General features: G+C 45.0%; 1 protein-coding gene and 1 pseudogene across 4 annotated transcripts in view; one reads left to right on the top strand and one right to left on the bottom strand.

Annotated features, from left to right (window-relative positions):
• Window positions 1–4,177: 4,177 nt before the first annotated feature.
• LOC142583131 (DDB1- and CUL4-associated factor 8) overlaps window positions 4,178–18,477 on the bottom strand; it is a 63,018-nt gene continuing 48,718 nt past the window's right edge. For 3 of the 4 annotated variants that reach the window (XM_075693462.1, XM_075693463.1, XM_075693464.1), the window contains exons 13-14: window positions 8,365–8,484; window positions 4,178–4,872 (exon numbers count right to left, since the gene is read on the bottom strand). In XM_075693462.1, the coding sequence (XP_075549577.1) occupies window positions 4,765–4,872; window positions 8,365–8,484 (228 nt within the window). In that variant the 3' untranslated portion in view covers window positions 4,178–4,764. Of the gene's footprint in view, window positions 4,905–8,364; window positions 8,485–18,477 lie in introns of all 4 variants that reach the window. The other variant, XM_075693465.1, reaches the window with a different exon arrangement.
• On the top strand, window positions 10,029–10,163 carry LOC142583798 (U2 spliceosomal RNA; annotated as a pseudogene).

Below are 18,477 nucleotides of genomic sequence, written 5' to 3'. Positions count from 1 at the left end.
GCTGAGCACAAGGTCGCGGGATCGAATCCCGGCCACGGCGGCTGCATTTTGATGGGGGCGAAATGCGAAAACACCCGTGTACTTAGATTTAGGTGCACGTTAAAGACCCCCAGGTGGTCGAAATTTCCGGAGTCCTCCACTACGACGTGCCTCATAATCAGAAAGTGGTTTTGGCACGTAAAACCCCATAATTTTTTTTTCTTTCAATGCATATATCTTGGCTTGTCCTAGGCCAAGTTTTATTCTCACTGATTTAATGCTGTGTCCATCTTTTACTGCTTCCTCAGTCTTTCTTATGTTACAATTTCGAATATACCCTTTTTTCTCCTTGTTGATCAATTTTGACAGTTCCGCAAATTACATCTGATCTCTTGAGTTGGACACTTTAATTATTTCTCATTTCTTTATTAGGTCCTTTGTTACTTGGGAGAGCTTACCTAATGGTTGCCTTGGTGCATTACCTCCCACTTCAATTGCTGCTTCTGAAGCTGCCTATTTTTATTCTGTAAATTTCTTTCTCACGATCACGCATATGATACTGCAATCCTGGTTGCGGCTGTGGCTCTACATCGCGAGATGGAGCATGCATTCCTGTGTCCGCGCTCTCAACCTCTAGGTCTTATTCCTCCTCAGACTGTTCCCTACTGAGGCCTTCTTCCGTTTTCAATCAAATTACTATTTCCATACGACCTTGTATACATATCAATGGAAATAGTACTGGGGCTGTGGTGCCAGTTTCATTTATGACAGCATGAAAAGCTGATACTATTTGTAGTGCACGCTTTGTTGTGCAAACCAAATTAAAACCAGCTGCATGGCTTACAGGGAGGCAGAGTACTTGCCAACTGTGCAACATTACTCCTTCTAGTCTTTCCATTCTGCCAGTGATGTGTATTGAAAATTAGCAGCAGACAAAATGAGAGCCCAACAATCTTGTTCTTGTTCATGGTCGACTCAAATGGTCTCCAGCTGTTGCTATACTGCACAAGCAATGAGCATAGTTCCAGGATTCACATCATCTGCGCAAGGCTCAGAGCACTGCATATGAGCCGCACCAGAATTAGCCACAAGAGTGGAAGTGCAGATCCTGGGATAGCGGTCCATTAGTCACAGCTATAAGGTTGTAATGTGGTTTAGGAGAATGTGTGCATGGGATGAAAATACCTGTCCTATGTGTGCGCTAATTATTGGATTTAGCCTTGGAAGTACTAACATTTGGCCAACTTACGTTGGTGGTCTATGGGCAATTTGTAAAATTCGCCGTAATGCCAGCTTTCAAGGAAAACTGCTTTGCAACCAAATACTCTAGTCTGTGGACCATAAGCCAAATTTCCCCTTTGATCCCCTTTTCAACCATTATAGCTAAGTTGCATTGCCACTGCCTGGCACAACCAAGCATGGAAGCTGAATTGGGATGGAGATTTATGTGGTGTGAACCTTGAATAGGAACATCACATTTCACCTTACTATGCAGATGGGAAAAGTGACACAACCAAATTTTCAGGCTAGTTTTCAAAAGGGGCAAAACCTAACCAAGGGTAAGACATTTTATATATGCCACACTCCAGTGCCCTCCTGACTGCACCTTATCCAAAAGAACTCTGCACACACCAAGGGTAGAAACGTGGTCTGTGTGGAAGAGATTTTTCAGCTGGAAAACAGCTTTGCAATGCAACACGCTTCCATGTCTGGTTTTTGCAAATTGTCCATTAAGATGCTGACATTCAATCCGTAGGACTTGTGCCTCGATACGTTTGTTGTTACGATAATTCAGTTAGTACGAGTTCTAAAGCAGCTAGGTCATATGACAGTATTGGTCATGCTGATATGGCAGCCTTACAAAAATTTGGAGGACGCTTAAGCTTCGCCTTTAAGAGTGGAAAGCGATAGTGTTCAAGGACACTTACTGCTTTTCATGCTTCCCGGCAACTGCAGCTTATGTAACTGTAATGCTTACCGGGAAACGCTGGCTGCAAACGCTATGCACGAAGGCAAGCTTTCTGGTAGAAATGCAGCCTTTTGCGTGGGTCGATGCCGTTATTGTTATGCACTTTCAATATTTTAGTCTGAGGAGAACCGACATAAAGGAGACGCGCTGTCGGTGTTTTTTCCATTACATTGGTTTGTGGGCTGTCGTTCTCAAAATTCCGAGGAATAACTTTGTAAAGAATGAAAGACATGAGCAACTTTGGTGGTAGAGAAGTGGTTGAGTATGTGTGGTTTGGAATTTGGTTCGAAATTCTTTTCGCTGAGGCAGCATCCAACGCCAGACGCCAGATTTTCTGCGACACGGGCTCCTTAATGCTATTGCATTAAAATGTCCCTCATGCAGCCACCCCTGGAGAATTGAAGCAACAATGGAGCGAAATGAATTATCATTCTGTGTACACGCAACACGTTCTTTCAACTGCGCTGGGTGCGTGCCATGCGCGGCCTCTGTAGGCATCGTAGGTGCACACATTCATGTGCATGCAACAGCACTATCCAGCAATGACCATTTGTTAAGGTCTTTCTTTTTATTTGGCTACTGCAACAGCAACTGCAGACTAAACTGACCAAAAAGCACAGTAGGCTTGCGTGACCTTGCAGAGTCGAAACCCAATTTCCAGCGAGGCTGCCTCTTTTGAGCATTCGCAAAAAGAATTTCAATTGCCTGCAGTCAAACCGCACAACTTAAAAAGTTGCCTGCATATGGCTTATGATGTCCATTTTGTGTACATTAACACGTGTCACTTTTCGTGCATGATGCTGAGACAACATGCATATAAAGCTTGGGCAACATCATAAGTGACCCATCTATAGACATTGTAAATTGCACAAACATCAGAAGTGAGGTGCCTCCCCATATTTCCACCCAATATGGAGTAGCATCGGCTATGCCAGCGCTGCAGAGGGTAAAACTTCGTTGAACTGATTTAAAAAATGAGCCTGGGTCCACTGATCAAGTTCATTCAGCTGAAATATTCGCTATTCAGAAATTTGTTTAACTGAAAGATATTTTGCATAGAAAACGTAGGAAAACTGCCGGGGATTTTCTAAAAGTTCTTTATTCTGAAATGTTCATTAAACCGGCGTTCGCACAACTGAGAGTTTACTGTATACGTTGTTTCTGAGAGCTAGACTGGCTAACCACTTCACTGGGGTGCTGCAACATTAAGTAAAGCATGCTCGCACACACAGTGTGCGAGCATTGCAAGTGTGAATCGCTAATTCACACCAGCCCAACCGATATGCTAGAAAATGCTGAAGAACCTGAGAAACTGCTATGTGCACTTTTTTCTTTTTTACTAGCATTGAAGCGTACGAGTGCACTTGTCAAATAAAATATTGTTTCTGTCCAGTACATTAGTCAAAGTGTAATCAGCAGATTTCTGCAACAAGACAGAATTCCTGCTGCCATGCGATTAGCCAGTATTCCATTTAGCAAAAGCATGATGTCACGAGTACTGTTTACATATTTCAATGTGGCAACTTTCACAGAGCTGCAACAACATTCTATTTTTAGTGGTTGTAAAGCTGGTCCGTAGCTGACCCTGTGCTGTTTTACTACTGCACAAGAAAGGGGCATATTTCACCACTGCAGCCAATAAAGGCCAAAAAATATCCTTGGTCCAAGTTCCTTTTTCAGACAGAATTTTCACCACAGCATGAAGTCGTTTGCCTAAGGCAACAATAGATTGCCGAATTTTCCGCTTCACTGCTAAGAAAATGAGTGGAAATGAAGCGTAAAAAATATGAGACAGAAAAGGGCTTTCGCACTTCATCATTATTCATTATGAAATACCAACTAGCCCTCTCCCAAGCCTTACGGTCTGGTGTAATAGTGGGCTGGAGTAAAAAAAAATTACATCGTTCTAACATTTACCTTTTATAGAAGAATCCTTGAAATTATCAGTAGACAATTATCAGGGTAAAGCAAAAGACGTATTAGCAACCCTCACAGAAGATATAAACTTTGCAGCAAGATAAACTTCTAAAGCTGAATATGACAAATCGAACCTAACTTTTTTTTTAGCTATGTAATTGGGCTTTAATACTATCACTTTATTAAATAAAAGCTATAAGTACTTGTTTCAAGAATGCATGACTAAGGCCGCATTCACAGAAGAGTAAGTTTAATATCAAAGAACAAATGTGCAGAAAAAAAAATCCAAGAATAACTGGGAAACTAGACCAATTCAATTGGCAACAACCTCAAGAACCACTTTATTCAACTAACACTCCTTTACAGAAAGAACTGCACTTAGTACTCTCCAGGGCTGATAACACTTTTTTCTTGCATCCATACTCTAGAAGCCACTTCTACATGTTCAGTGTTGCAATGCCGTAACCTTATTACAGCTGCAACCAACATCCCCTGTACTGGTGGCTACAATAAAAACTCTTGCCTTCGCAACTCAAATCAAAAAGAAAGTCTTACTCACGACACCTGTGAACTGTAAATGATGTGCGAATCGACGCTCACATAATTCAAATCTGAGCTGTTATTTTGTACAGAGACACATTTTTATATATATAAGTATTCACATTTTGTGCAGCGCTCCTACGCTAGTACAAAAGAAGTGGGCGGCTGTGCAACCCTTTGATGAAATAATCACTTCCTCCATGTAAGCACGGGGAACCACACACAGCACTATTCGTTTACTTAACGACAAAGCAAATCACGCTTGCGAGGAAGTGTTCATTGCACACAGTCTTCTTGTTTCATCACACGACAAAAATCTTCGCTGGTGGCTCGGGACAGCGCCCATTCCCTCGCGCACATCACGACTGTACGCACTGCACAGAGTGCTGAGTGTCCATGTCGTCGTCGTCGTCACTGTTGTCGCTGTCGGTGCTGCTGTCTGCGCCCCCACCTCTGTCGCTGCGCGCCTTCAAGGGTTCAAAAAGAGAATGTTATATTGCTGAAAGAGAGACAGCAAGCACAAACGTGTAACTGCCTAAGCATAAGAAAACATGACACTTTCAATTCCAAACTGCTAGAAATTTAATCCTTGGGAGAAAAAAAAAGAAGGTGGCCTATAGAATCAGCAACAGCAAGCCCAACAGAAACCTCCTGCATACTTGTTTTCAGAATTGTTTAGTTAGTAGAATGTCGTGCTGCTAGCTCAACAGCTTTTAAAGAACAAAGCAAATATATATGGGGAAGAGTGCAGATCAGCCTAATTACTTTAAACTTGCACTGAGTAGGTAAACACAACAGTTCACTGTGACATATTTTATTGGTGTTTTCTGAGAAAATCGTCAAACAGCCTATTGGTTGGCGAAGTGGTCATCTTAAGTAAGACGACAAGGTGGGAGCCTCTGCAATTTTCCTTTTGCATTCCTTGTAAATTTCAGGTTCTCACAGCACTGTCTGGACTGCATGAGCAAACAACCAAACAAATAAAAAGCAAGCTTCTGCTGATAAGTGGAACAAAGAGATCAATAGAAAAAGCACTGCTATTTTTTTACTGTTTCCTAATATGGCTGCTGGCTCCTTCAATGTGCTTCAAAGCCTTAGTACAGTCAAACTTTGTTAAAAAAAAACGCGTTGGACACGAAAATACCTTCGTTATACCAATCGTATTTAACATTCCTTATAAGTGTGCATGCAGACATCGGACAGAAAAAAAAAAGAAAGGAAGATTGTGGTCATGTCTAGGAGAAAGAAACACAAGTGAAATAAATGCCTCCGATGGGCCAGCAATGGGTCTCCTGTGAATTTTGATGACCCATCGACATCTTGCCATTCCGATAAGAGGAACAAGAAACTACATACATGCGCTCTGTACCGCTGCGATTACGCAACCTGCGATCTGTGTTATCATGTCGGAGCACGTTGGCTTGCCAGCTGCGGCTCAACCAAGTCAAGCCACTGACCAAAACGCGCACTCCACCGACAGACTTTTCGGACACGGAGGGGACCACACATGGATGTATACTCTGCTACTACAGCCATCAGTCTAGCCCTTACGTCTGATCTCACGCTCGATCGCTGATGAGTTATAGAGGTGCAAAAATATTGGCGGCAATCTTCCCGCAACGGCTTTTCACCGACCAGAAGTGCCTTCAATCGAACAACCCAGGCCGCTAAGCCTAACCAGCACCACTTCGATGAGACTTCGCAATCAAAGTTGTGATTTCATGCCAGTTGACATGGTGGTAGAGTCTAATGAGGAAAACTTTGTTCATGGCAAGCATGTTTGCAGCATAGCAAACAGGGTGGCTCGTAACACCATGTTACAGGCATGGCTTGGCATGGTCTCACTCTCGTTAATTCCAGCGTATTTGGCCACACACTGGTTAAAAGTGGTGTTAGTGAGCTATTCAAATGAAGCAGCGGAGTCCACATTGCCACAGCCATCACCAGAAACTGTATCGGAACAACAGAAATGCCGAATGCTTCATGTCTATTTGTGCGTTTATGCATTTACCACCAGACGACACCGCATTGGCTGCACCTGCCTTCAGAGTTGCTTAGTCATCATCCCTGATTGCATCGGTAAAGGCCACGGTTTCATCAGCAGCATCTACAGGAAACAGTAGTTCCATTTTGATGCAGTGTGTGTGTTGGTCGTGTGCCTTCAGAACAGCAGAGTCAGCATGTAAGATCGCATCGATAGCGACCGCAGTTTTGTCCACAGCGGCTGTGGCGAACAGTTATTCCATTTTTCAGTCAGTGCAATGCATGCACAATTTCAGAAACACGGCGGAAATTGTCGAGGTCGATGACTGATTTTACTGCGGCCCGAACACTGGCATAAAAGCAGTGGCTACATGGCAATGAATGAACGATCTGTTGCCGACCGGCTCAATGGCAAAAAAAATAATCGGGATGCGTGCACGGTAGTGAAAGGCATGCCGCGGGTCTTCATCCAAGTACGGCCAAATAGGCCACACTGCAAAGGAAGTCTTAAGGCCCTCGCCGCTGTGATCAATAATCAGTCACAAGATGACGAGCACTGCGGCTTCTGATTTTGTACTGAACTGAACTGATTTTGTAAGAAATAGAAACAAGCGGAAGTGATGCCAATGCCGAGAAGTGCAGACGCGCTCGCGTTGCGCTCTGTAATTTTCGTGTGCTTAGTGGGGAAATTTCCTCGCTACCGAAGAAGCAGAAATGCGAGAGGGAACCCAGGGATACCATTTTTGGGGACCTTGGACCATTTTTGGCATCGATGTCATCTCAAGAAGATGTGCACGCTGTGCAAAGCCTACCAAAGAGTGGGGTAGTGGCCACAGCTGCACTGGCCGTGCCAATGAAGAAGACAATCCGCATGGCGACCAGAACACCTGCACCAGGCGCAAACAACAGCACCGCACGAGCCACAACAAGCCGCGAGAACCCCACAGATGACGGAACGGATTTTCTGGAAAAGCTGCTGGTGCATGAACACACTAATATACGCAGCCATGGAACCAGTGCTGCCTGAGACATGCGTAACTACACACAGGCAAGGTGAAGATGCTTATAGCAACAGTGCTGGTTACGATAGCAGTAATTGCCGCGTGCTATGATTTGCAAGGAGGCTTGCTGGTACCGGAAGAAGAAACTGAGTGCACGCTGGCATTTACACGACACGGTTGAGTGAGTGAGTACTGCGGGGAAGCTGCCACGGTGGATGCCTACTGCTCTCAATTGTGCGCGCCTTTTCTTGGTTACACGGGATCTACCACCATGAAAACATGTGATACCACCGCAGTTTGGCGATGTGTGGACTTTGGTGCCGAAAGATGGTTTTCTGGGAATGCATTAGCCCGTAAAAAAGAAATGTAACTGTATTGGGTCAATTATTCAAATGGATTGATCATGAATGCTGGAGCCGGGAAATCGCATGAAACAAGATTGTGCTGACTACGTTCCACTGTACCGCTCATAAGAAATTTAGCAAGTGAAATTTTGTTGCAGTTGGGAAGACAACAACCTTTGGTCTTCCCAGGTGGTTTACCTTCCCGAGGACTGACTGAGCCCACTACTGTTTAGCTTTGATGATCTGAAGAGAAGTAGGATATTGAGCATGCCATAGCGTTCGTAATATTTCTTTGAAAGTGCTTGTGAAGAAACAGTCTGCCTTCGTTTCTGCTATTTACACGAACATTTCCCAATAAATCTGGAGAGATTAAGAGACATCAACACATAGAAATATTTTCACGTTAAAATCTATATGCCACAGGACACAAGAGAGTTTGAACGGCTTCCTCAGATGCAAGTTCAAGGATGAATAGCTAACAGAGCTCAAAAGTCAACAAAGGGTGCTCTGTGCACTCCTTGTCAGCACAGATTGTCGTTGCCCAAATAAAAATAATAAGTTTAACAATGCACTCCTCGGGCTAGCAACTAAAATCATGTTGTGTTTGTTCCTCATTAGGAAAACATCTTACTCGACTCTGGGCTGATCGGTGCAGTTGCTGCATGAGATACCACAACATTTGGCTGTCAATGGCTTCGTGCCCTTCACGTTTCCTCTCCTCTTCTCGCTCTTTCATGTTCTTGCACACCCTCTGCAAGTGAAGAAGGACAAAACACATACTCAACTTGCAAACAAGCTATTTATTTTTTTCATTTCACAGAACATCATTCGGCCCTGACAAAAGTGTCAGAGCACAACACATAACGACCACAGTTCCTAGTAGCTCTTAAGTATTGTAAAGTAATTTACAATCAATCAATCTACACAATTCAATCACAATGCCAGGAGAGCAACAGGAAAAAGATGCCTTTGGATTTCTATCACCACATTAAATATTTTTAAAGTTCTTTTCGTATAGGCACAAGCATGACATGCTTTGGCAAAAACAATTATCAAAGTATGATTAATTTCATTTATCAAATGAGTCATGTAGAGATCCATGAGCTGAAGGAAGTTTCATAAAAGAAATAGCTGGAGGATTTTTTCTTCTTTCCTTTTCTTTAGCTGCCTTCTTTTTAAGGAACATGTACTTTGCAGCTTTCCCAATTAACAATGCCTTCAAGCATGGACAAGCAATGACGACATACACTGCTGAAAGTGCATAAAGGCCATGTACATATGCTTACGCAAATATGACGTTTCGCGTGTGCTTCACTTGTTTGACGGCATACTAGCCTACAGAATGCTGCACATTGCTTTTATGTTTGCAATGACAATAAAGCGACGTTACAGTTTTGTGCAGTTGGATATCATACAAAAAGCACAGATTTCAAAAAATAATTGTAGTCATTTCGCGGGAAATAGGCTTCGGAGCTTGGAGGCACGCAGGGCAGACAGGCGCACTGTGGGTTCATGGGCACTGTTCGTTTTGCATGCTTAAAGGGACACTAAAGGCAAATATCAGGTCATGCTAAAGTGATAGATTACCGCTCAAGAATCTCTAAGGTGTCAATATTATTGCCAACAGAGCCCTAATAATAGAGAAATTGAGGTAAATGTAGGACATGATTAGAGACTTCCCCGGGACATTCAAGCACTTGCTCAACGACGAAAGCATTCAGTTAAATTCTGTCACTAGTACTCTACTAGTTGCAAAAAACATCCTTGTATTGTAAGATGAAATAAAATGCTACTTCTCCAGTTCTATGTCATTTTTAGATAGATCTCACTGAAGTTACCCTTGACAACAATGCGGGCGATCGAAAGGTTTCGTTTTCGCAAGACTCTGCGCCGCCCATGCTGGTTTTGTTGGCTTGCAAAACTTGCACAAACTGCAAACAGGAGAGAATTCAACTTCCATGTGATGTCACAGGATGCCCGAACGGTCTGCGCCACTTGACCAGAAAGCAGCTGCAGCGGAAAATCCACCACTCTGTCTTGGCTAGGTACCGCCACATGTCGGGCACCATTTTACTCACCGACGGCAGCAAAGGGTAGGATGGCATATGAAATGTCACCACACCCCCGGTTGAGTGGCAGGAGATTTGAATTTCGAAAAAGGTAATCAGACCCTTCAGATGCAATTCTTTTCATGAACTAAAGTCTTTTCTTGGCATGAAACGAACATTACGAGGTTTCTGGAATCGTATTCAAACAGTCTACGTCTACTTAGTGTTTGCCTTTAGTGTCCCTTTAATATCTGACACGGGCTGTGTCTGGTCCCAAGATATTAAACTTATTTTTGCAAGTTGGCGGAGTGCTTGAAGCCTGCTCCACCTCTGCTGCGGGTCAGCTTGGTATTGCACTATCTTCGAGATCGACCTACAGTTTTTGGTCTATGGACATCGATGTGCTGGAAAGTAACCATATACAGTCGCCGACCGATTTTCCGGACTCCAAAAATTCGGACATGCCCGATTATTCGGTCAGCTTCGCGGCACCGCCATTCCCCCCATAGACCATAATGTATAACAACTGCCGAAAGTTCGGACATGTTGCAACCTCTCGTCTGATTTTTCGGACACTCCTTGAGCCAACTCGATTGAGAGCATCATGCACCGACTATGACCGGCGCATAGTTCGACTTGCTGAACGCCATTTTTGTTTTGAACAGAGCCTCCTTGCTGCCCCACGAAGTGGCGCCACTGAAAATCCCCGCTCATCATCATCGTTTCTGCCTGGTTCGATAGAGTGGCTCTACAGCAGTTCCAGTTTCAGCTTAGTCAGACAGTCAAGACAATCCAGCAGCTGATTTGTTTCTTCGCGCACGACGCTGCGAGCAGGCTATGTTTTTCGTTTGTGCGACTGGTGTCGGCACGGTGGTGTTTGCTTTGTGTGCTGTGTCGAGGTTTCGGTGATCCAACGCGGCGTACGGAAACATCACGTCAAGTGTCTAATGGCGCCGACAGTACCCGCGCAGACTTCGCTGGGGAATGCTGGCAAGCGGGTGCCAGGAGGCCTAAGATTTGTCGCCTTCCGATGTGCTCCCTACTGACGTGGAAAATGTTCTGCCGAGACGTGCGCAGTGGTTGCATTGCGATTCCGGACACCGTCTCATTTGACAGTTTCACAGGTGCCGACACTGCAGTACCGACATGCGCAGAACTCAACGACGGCGAGATCATTCGTCAGGTTTCTGCTGCACTGCCGGACGATGACTCCGAGTCGGAAGATGACGCACAATGTGCTACGCTGCCGTCGCATGCGGAGCGTACACAAACAGTGACCGTACGACCCTCTCCGAGATTCAGGCTTATCTGACGGCGCGTAAACGGAACAGCGTGCAACGGCGCATTCACGATTTCTTCAAGCCTACTGCCGAGCCCGAATAAGCGCGTGGAAATAAAGGATTTCATTTTTTTTTTCTTAATCTGCTTTTTCGGACACCTGTTTATTCGGACATTTCCGCAGTCCCCGTGAAGTCCGAATAAACGGTCGGTGACTGTACAGCTTCGCCATAAAAAATTTATCCAGGTGTTTTCACTAGCTGATGTTCAATGTCAGAAAAATGTTCCCACTGGCATTAACCAAGCAGAATTTGCCACATAATGTAAATATTACATAGCATCAATTACATGGGAGGCCTCTAAGTTGCACAAAGGTGTAGCAGGTGACTGTATGATGCACACACATCCCAAACCCACTTTGGGCCTATGAGGGATGCCGTACTGGAGGGTTTTTGCATTTCACAGATTGAAATATGGCCGCCACAGCTGGGAATCGAACAAGGGACCTCATGTTAGCAGCAGGACACCACAGCCACTCAGCCAGGTCTTCAGTATGTGCAACAAGAGCTGGTATACTAGTTGGTATGTGTCTATCTCAGAGAAGTCAGCTGGAAGGACAACCAACACATAAAAGAAGTATCAAATCATCAGCATCAACCACTGTTTTTCATATTCTTTGTGTCCCTTATCCATCTATCAACCAGACTTCCTCTAGGGGACTTGATGAACGCAGATGTGGCTCAGGCTGCAGTTCCCAGGTCGACAGAGCAAGGAACCAAGCCTTTGCTGCACCACAGCGGGTGCCAAGTGTGCCTCCAATTTAATAATAATACACCGTATCTACTTACATAATGATCACACTTTTTGTAAAAAAGAAAAAAAAATTGCCAGAAATTCAGGGGTGCTATCATTATGCGGGTTACATTTTCCGCGAAAAGAAAAAAATTTTTTTATCCCGCATTTGCTGCTGCATCACCCCGCGTTTGCATTTGCTACATGACAACAGGTCAACAAACAGGCGGCTGCTGCTGTAACAGTGCCAGACACCAAAACAAAAATGGTGGCCGGTGGAGCAAGCTGAACGCGCTGAACGAGACTTTTCTTTTCGTTAGTACATTACGCATATCAAAACAGTTTCTTCCGTATCAGTAAGGAATAATATCGTTAATATTGGCAAGTCTGTGGCAATAACATAGTCATGTCCACTTTGAGGGGACAGTAACAGAAATGGGCGTGCTTAGCTGCCATTGACATAGAAACACATGGCGTGCATGCTGCGAAAACTGTGGCATTTGTCTTCACTACTATCCTAATATGGCACGTTTCAGCTAAGGGTGGGCGAATATCTTAGCCGTGTTACAGGCGTCTGTGTATGAATAGGGTACACTTCTAACGTATGAGTGTAAATGCGGCTACTACCATTGCAGCTCACGATTTGTTGCGTGCCCACGAGTGCAGACGAGAAGAATCAAAAGATGCCTTCTTTGTTGTTGTTGTTGACCACAGCCATTACAAAGCCTACAAATAATAAAGCCAGGGCAAGTTTGGTTATAGCTTCTTTTTTTTTTTTTCATGGAAGTGTGGAAAGCAATAAAAGGAATAAAATGGGGCATCTGCTTAAAGGGACACTAAAGGTTACCAGAAACTCAAGTTAAAGTGGTAGAGCAATGTTCTAGAACGTCTAAGGCGTCAATTTAATCGCGAACAGAGCTTTAGTAACCGAGAAATTGAGGTAAATGCATGACACGATTTGAGACCCCCCAGCGACATTCTGGTACTAGCCCGATGACGAAAGGACTCCTCATAATTTGTGTTACTAATACTCAACTACTCGTATTAAAAATATCATTTCATTCCATTATAAGACGGAAAAAAATGCTACTTGTCTATGTCTATTCGATTCTATGTCTATTCTAAGAAAAAATAACATTTTGACGTTGCCCTTCAGTAATATGGGTGTTCGAAAGTTTTTAGTTTTCGCTCGACTCTGCGCGCTCGACTCTGCGCCGCGCACGCTTTGGAGTTTCAGTACTTTCGCTATCGCGTCGTGCTGTGAGGGTTCTGCTGGCTCGCGAAACTTTCATTTGGAACAAGCAGCGAGAATGCCACGTCCATGTGATGTCGTGGGAAGCCCTCGTTGCTTTCCCGCTCCGGAGAGCCGGTGTCGAGGCCGCTGTCGTAGTACGCAACGACGCCGGCAGTGCGAGCCCTCAGCAGCAGGTCGCGCTCGTCGGTGCTCAAATCGCTGAAGTTGAGCCCACCATTGCGAGCCAATCTGTCGGTGTCAGGGTCCATTGCGACGAGCGTCGAAGTTTGCGTCATAGAATGAAGTACCAGCTTATGGGCGTCTTGCGCTGGAGTTTGAGGTATAGTAGCGGCGCCTGGTGGCGGCGCAGGAAACGACATCTGGGTCATGCCAGCTTGGCTGTGGCGAAGCACGTTTCTAGGCCGAGTCTTGCGTCGATTCGCACTTTTTATGCCCTGTTGCGAGTGCGAAAAGGCTCACAGACCACGCCGACCACGCTGTGAGCTCGCCGCAGCCTATAGTTTAACGAAAACGGACTCTCCGTGTGCCGTGGGATGTAATTCGTTTCTCCTTCCGCTAGCCACCATACTCCCGCTTTCGCTCTGCTGTCGGCTCTGTCTTGGCTCTGTTTCTGGCCGCGCGTTTGCGTTTTGCGCAGAAAAGCCGTAGCGCCGTCTGCGGACGCCGTTCTACTCACCGATGGCGCAACGTCACTATGAGACCATGATGTCAGTACTCCTAGATCGGAGGGCGGGCGATTTGAACTGCGCTAGAGCTACGCGGACGCTTCAGAATGCATTTTCTCTTAAAATAAGTCTCTCCTTGGCACGAAACGAGCGTTTCGAGGTTTCTGTGATGGTATTTCAACAGTCCACGTTGACTTAATAGTAACCTTTAGTGTCCCTTTAAGAATGTTTGGTGCGTGCAGACCGCTTGGTATGTCTTGACGAGTCGTTCGCGTGACATTCGACAGATGGCAAGCACGATCATCACGAGCTAGACTTTGCATACAAAATATCGCTGCTGCAAGTTCGGGGTGCGATCATTACACGGGAAAGAAACATCTAATTTTGACGACAAAATTCAGGGGTGCGATCAATACGCGAGTGCGATCTTTATGCAAGTAAATATGGTAGTAATAATAATCACAACGTCTACATTACACCAAGCTGGCATCCCCTTGACCATCATCTGTCTGCCATCCTTCAGTACCGTATTTACTCGCGTAAGTGTTGCGAAAAATCTGGAATTTTTTTTTTTCCCTCGTGTAATGAACACAACCCCAACATTGCACTTTGCTACTGTGCAGTCCCATGATTGAACGCCTGTGCCTTAGTTTTCTTGGTGAGACTACAATCTTTGACCCTTGCGCACGAGTTTAAAGCAAGCGCACTTAATGCTCAACGTATCCTTTCCGCTAGTGTCGGCGCAAAAGCATCTAGATGATTCAAGAGAGAAAAAGCGCAACTGGCTCTCTGCAGCATACGTAGTTTACGGACTTTACGGTGACGTAAAAGAGTGCGCACGCAGGATGGACAGCCGGCCGTGGTGCACGGGAGAGTCTAAAAGGAATAGCCGGCACTTGATTGGCATAGTGGTCATAGTCGAGTGTAGTGTTGAATTCGGGAGTCTGTGGCTCGCCTTTCTGCCTGCCTTGGGTTTCGACACGTGTGATGGGCCTTAAGAGGAAGCATTAGCTCGGGCACAACTCCGACGCAGTCTATTCAAATACAGTCGAACCCGACTACATCGAACCCGTTTACATAGAATTATTCTATACATCGAACAATTTCTGGGCACGGTATAGTTACAATGAGTATATATAGCAAAAATTACGTTTACATCGAACAAAAATAGCAGTGACTCCCGATATATCGAACATCGAGCGGCGGAAAAGTGCCCCCAGAAGTTGGCTTTCCCTCGCGGTTGCGGGGAAACCCAACGGCGCGGCTCCATCCAACTGCTCGCCCTACCGTGACTGCGCTGCTTCGGACGAGCCGTCGACACCCCCCTGCAAAAAATGATCCTAGCGCAGCCGCAGCGCTTGCTCAGACAGCCAATCGAGGCTCTTGTGCCCTCGTCATGCAAAATGGTGAAAGTGCGAGTTGTCTCGGTGCTATTCAGGTCCATTGTGTGTGTGCCTTGTGGGCCTTCTCCTGCAGTGTTGCCGTGATGATGCGGCAGAATTTGCCTTTTGTCGTGAAGCTCGAAATCGTAAATAGGGTCGAACGCGGTGAGAAGTCGGATGTATCCCCGCAGCGTGAATGATTCTGACGAACACTCTCAGGACAATCTTGAAGAATAAGGGGGAAATTAGGGCTAAAGCGGCCAAACTTTTGCCCCGGTGCCCGAGGCGCCCGATGCGTACGCACGGCCGTGTACGAGTAGTTCATCCGAAATTGCTTCAGCCGTGCCGGCTTCCGCGTGCTCGGTGACGACTGTAAATTCTGACGAATGCGACGCAGCAGTTGCCGGTTTGCCGAAACTTGGAGCGAGCTGTCAGAATTTCCGGAAGCTGTTGACGAATCAACAGTGGACGAGTTTGTGAGTGAAAATAATGGTGTCGCGACCACGGGAGAGCCCGAAAACGAAGACTACATTGCCAACATTGCACTGAGCACAAGTGAAAGTGGGCACAATGAGGAAAAAAAACGACGGAGCTTCGCCTAGATCCTCCGAAGTGATTAGTGCGCTCGCACTAGTCCGGTGCTTCTACGCGAATGCGGAAGGTTGCGGCCTCAGCTGCTATCGACTCCTTAGACAATGTGGAGAAGTGCGTGCGTCGCAGGCAGCGAAATTGCCCAAGCAGAAAGAAATGCAGGGCTATTTCATGCGAAACTAAGCTATTTTCATTAATAAAGTGATTTTATAAATGGTATGTGCGTTTATGACATCCAATTATTCAGCAGGCTTATATCGAATTATGCTCTATATCGAACTGATAGGCGTTCTTTTGCGAGTTCGATATAGCCGGGTTCGACTGTACATGTAAAATGCAAAAACGTTTTTCTGAGATAACCCACGAACAGATTTTAATGAAATTTGTTGCATTTGAGAGAGAAAGTTAAATTCTAGTGATTGTTGGAAGCGGAATTTCGATTTAGGGCTTTAATTTTATTAAAAAGATTTTCAAATATTCGACCGTTTGAAAAAAATAGAAGCACGAAGTTTACAAATTCATAGCTCTGCATCAAGAGCAGATATCGCAGTTCTGTAAACGGCGTCCGTTAGGCCATTTACGTGAATTTGTTACGTTGGTTACAAGGGTTCTGCAAAAACTGTATTTGCATATAATAAATTTTTTTTATATTCATGTGTAACATCTCAATTTTGGCCGCTTTAGATGCAGTATTAGATGCGATTTACAGAATTGTATTATCATTTTTCTTTGTTGAGCTACAGAGTTGTAAACTTGATAGTTTCGTTTCTTGAAAATTTTCGATTTCTGCCAATTTTTAACAAAAAATTGACAACCTAACTCAAAAATTCGAAACCAACAGTACTAGACTAAGTTTTTCTTTTACATGCAACAAACCTCGTCAAATTTGGTGGTGTGGTTGCCGAGAAAAACGAATTCTTGTTTTACATGTATTTAGATAACAACACCCGAGCTAAAGCTTCCTCTTACCGTAAGTGGAGTTATACGCCTGCTGCGGGACATAGAGTTTATCTGCTCACAATACGGAAACGCTGATCAGACACCAATAAACTGACATGCCGATGAGCAGGACAGTCGAGGAAAGAGACGCAGACAGTGTGCTTGTCAAAATAGGTGCGCGCTTTAACGTGATGCTTGTGATAATGGCAGACGGCTGAAAGCGGCTGTGAAGATAAGCTGGGGCATGATCGGAAATCGCTGTGTGCAGTTTCCCTTGGCTGCGCCGACTTTGCGTGGCTGGCCCGTTGGTTCTTTATTCTATGGTGAAACTACGATGTGGATGAAGCGGCCAGCAACCTGAACGGCAGGTCTGGAGGTTCCGATGCAGAGTTTAGTTACGGTTTGCGAATGGTATACATGTTGTACAGTCTAGCCCGGTTATAACGAAGCCACTTATAGCGAAATAGCGGTTATAATGAAGGGATTTCAATTTCCCATTCCCATTTTTGCATTTTCAATACATTTTGGGTCCGGTTTTAACGAAGTAAATAAGAGCGCGTCAGCGGATATAACGAAGAGATTTAATACCAACCGAAAAATAATTTGTCAATCAACACATTTTTGCGTCTTTGAGGCGATTTTTTCCGCGAAAATAAGAGCAAAATTCGGCTGACGGCGTCCTTTCGTGGCGTCGTCTGCTCTCCCACGGAGCGAAAGGTTGCTTCACCGCATTGCATGGCACGCCAGTCTCGTGTTGCGCCGTCCTTGAATGGCGTCACGGCGTAGAGCGGTAGAGCACGCCGCACAGGAAAAAAATGTAAAAAAGAAAAGAGTCAATTTTCTTTTCTTTTTTTTATGACGTCGCGGAGAGCAGCAGTCTTGGCCAATCGTGGTTCTCTATTTCTCCCGGGCAGTCTGCAGGAGGTGTGGCAGCACGCGCTTTGTTTTATGTCGGTGCTGCGGTGCGCAAGGCAGGGAGAAAGCGCGGCAGCATTGTGCATGTTGGAAGCGCGGCTCATTTTCATCGTTTTCGCGGATCGTTGTATGCTGTTTATTAAGACAGAGTTATTTGACTTGATCTAGCTGGTGAACGGACAACTGAGCGCAGTGTCGCACTGTTCCAGGTTGGGAGCAGGGCGAACGCTACCGAGATCGCGTTTGACGCAATTGTCACTTGTTTTCTGCCTGCATTGACGCACGCACTGACGCCATTACAGTTTCCTGTCTTGTTCCGCTTCTTTTTATATTTCGTGACCACTTCGCCTCAGCGGACCTACTTAGCTGTCCCCTTTCTTAGAACTGACTTCATTTCTCTGCAATGTCGAGCCTCGCGAGCGCCAGCACTTCAATGGTATGCCCATGTTTGCATTTTTTTTTTCATAGTCGACACATTACGAAATAGTGGATACAGCGAAGTGATTTCCGATTCCCGCGGACTTCGTTATAACCGGGCTAGACTGTATTTCACTGCAAAGATAAGTCTTCTTATGCATGTTCTAAATCATTACCATCTTACTTTTCAATTTTTGCTGTTTCGAAAATGCCTCCATGAAATTTACCCGGCATAATGAACGTACCCCCCCCCCCCCCAACTTCGCTTCGGTATACAGTTAAACCTCCATATAAGGAATTTCAATATACGAAATTCTCAATATAAAGAATTATTAAACTTTTCACAACCTCTTGTCCAAAAAAACACCATGTATTTAGAACCTTAATAACGAAATTTCACTGCTGCCGCAAAAGAATGCCAAGACAATAAATGGAAACTTCCGTGGACACAGATGGTCAAAT

The sequence above is a fragment of the Dermacentor variabilis genome, chromosome 5 (genome assembly GCF_050947875.1).
Source record: "Dermacentor variabilis isolate Ectoservices chromosome 5, ASM5094787v1, whole genome shotgun sequence".
In the NCBI taxonomy this organism is placed as follows: Eukaryota; Metazoa; Arthropoda; class Arachnida; order Ixodida; family Ixodidae; genus Dermacentor; species Dermacentor variabilis.
This window is presented reverse-complemented; position numbering and strand designations above follow the sequence as displayed.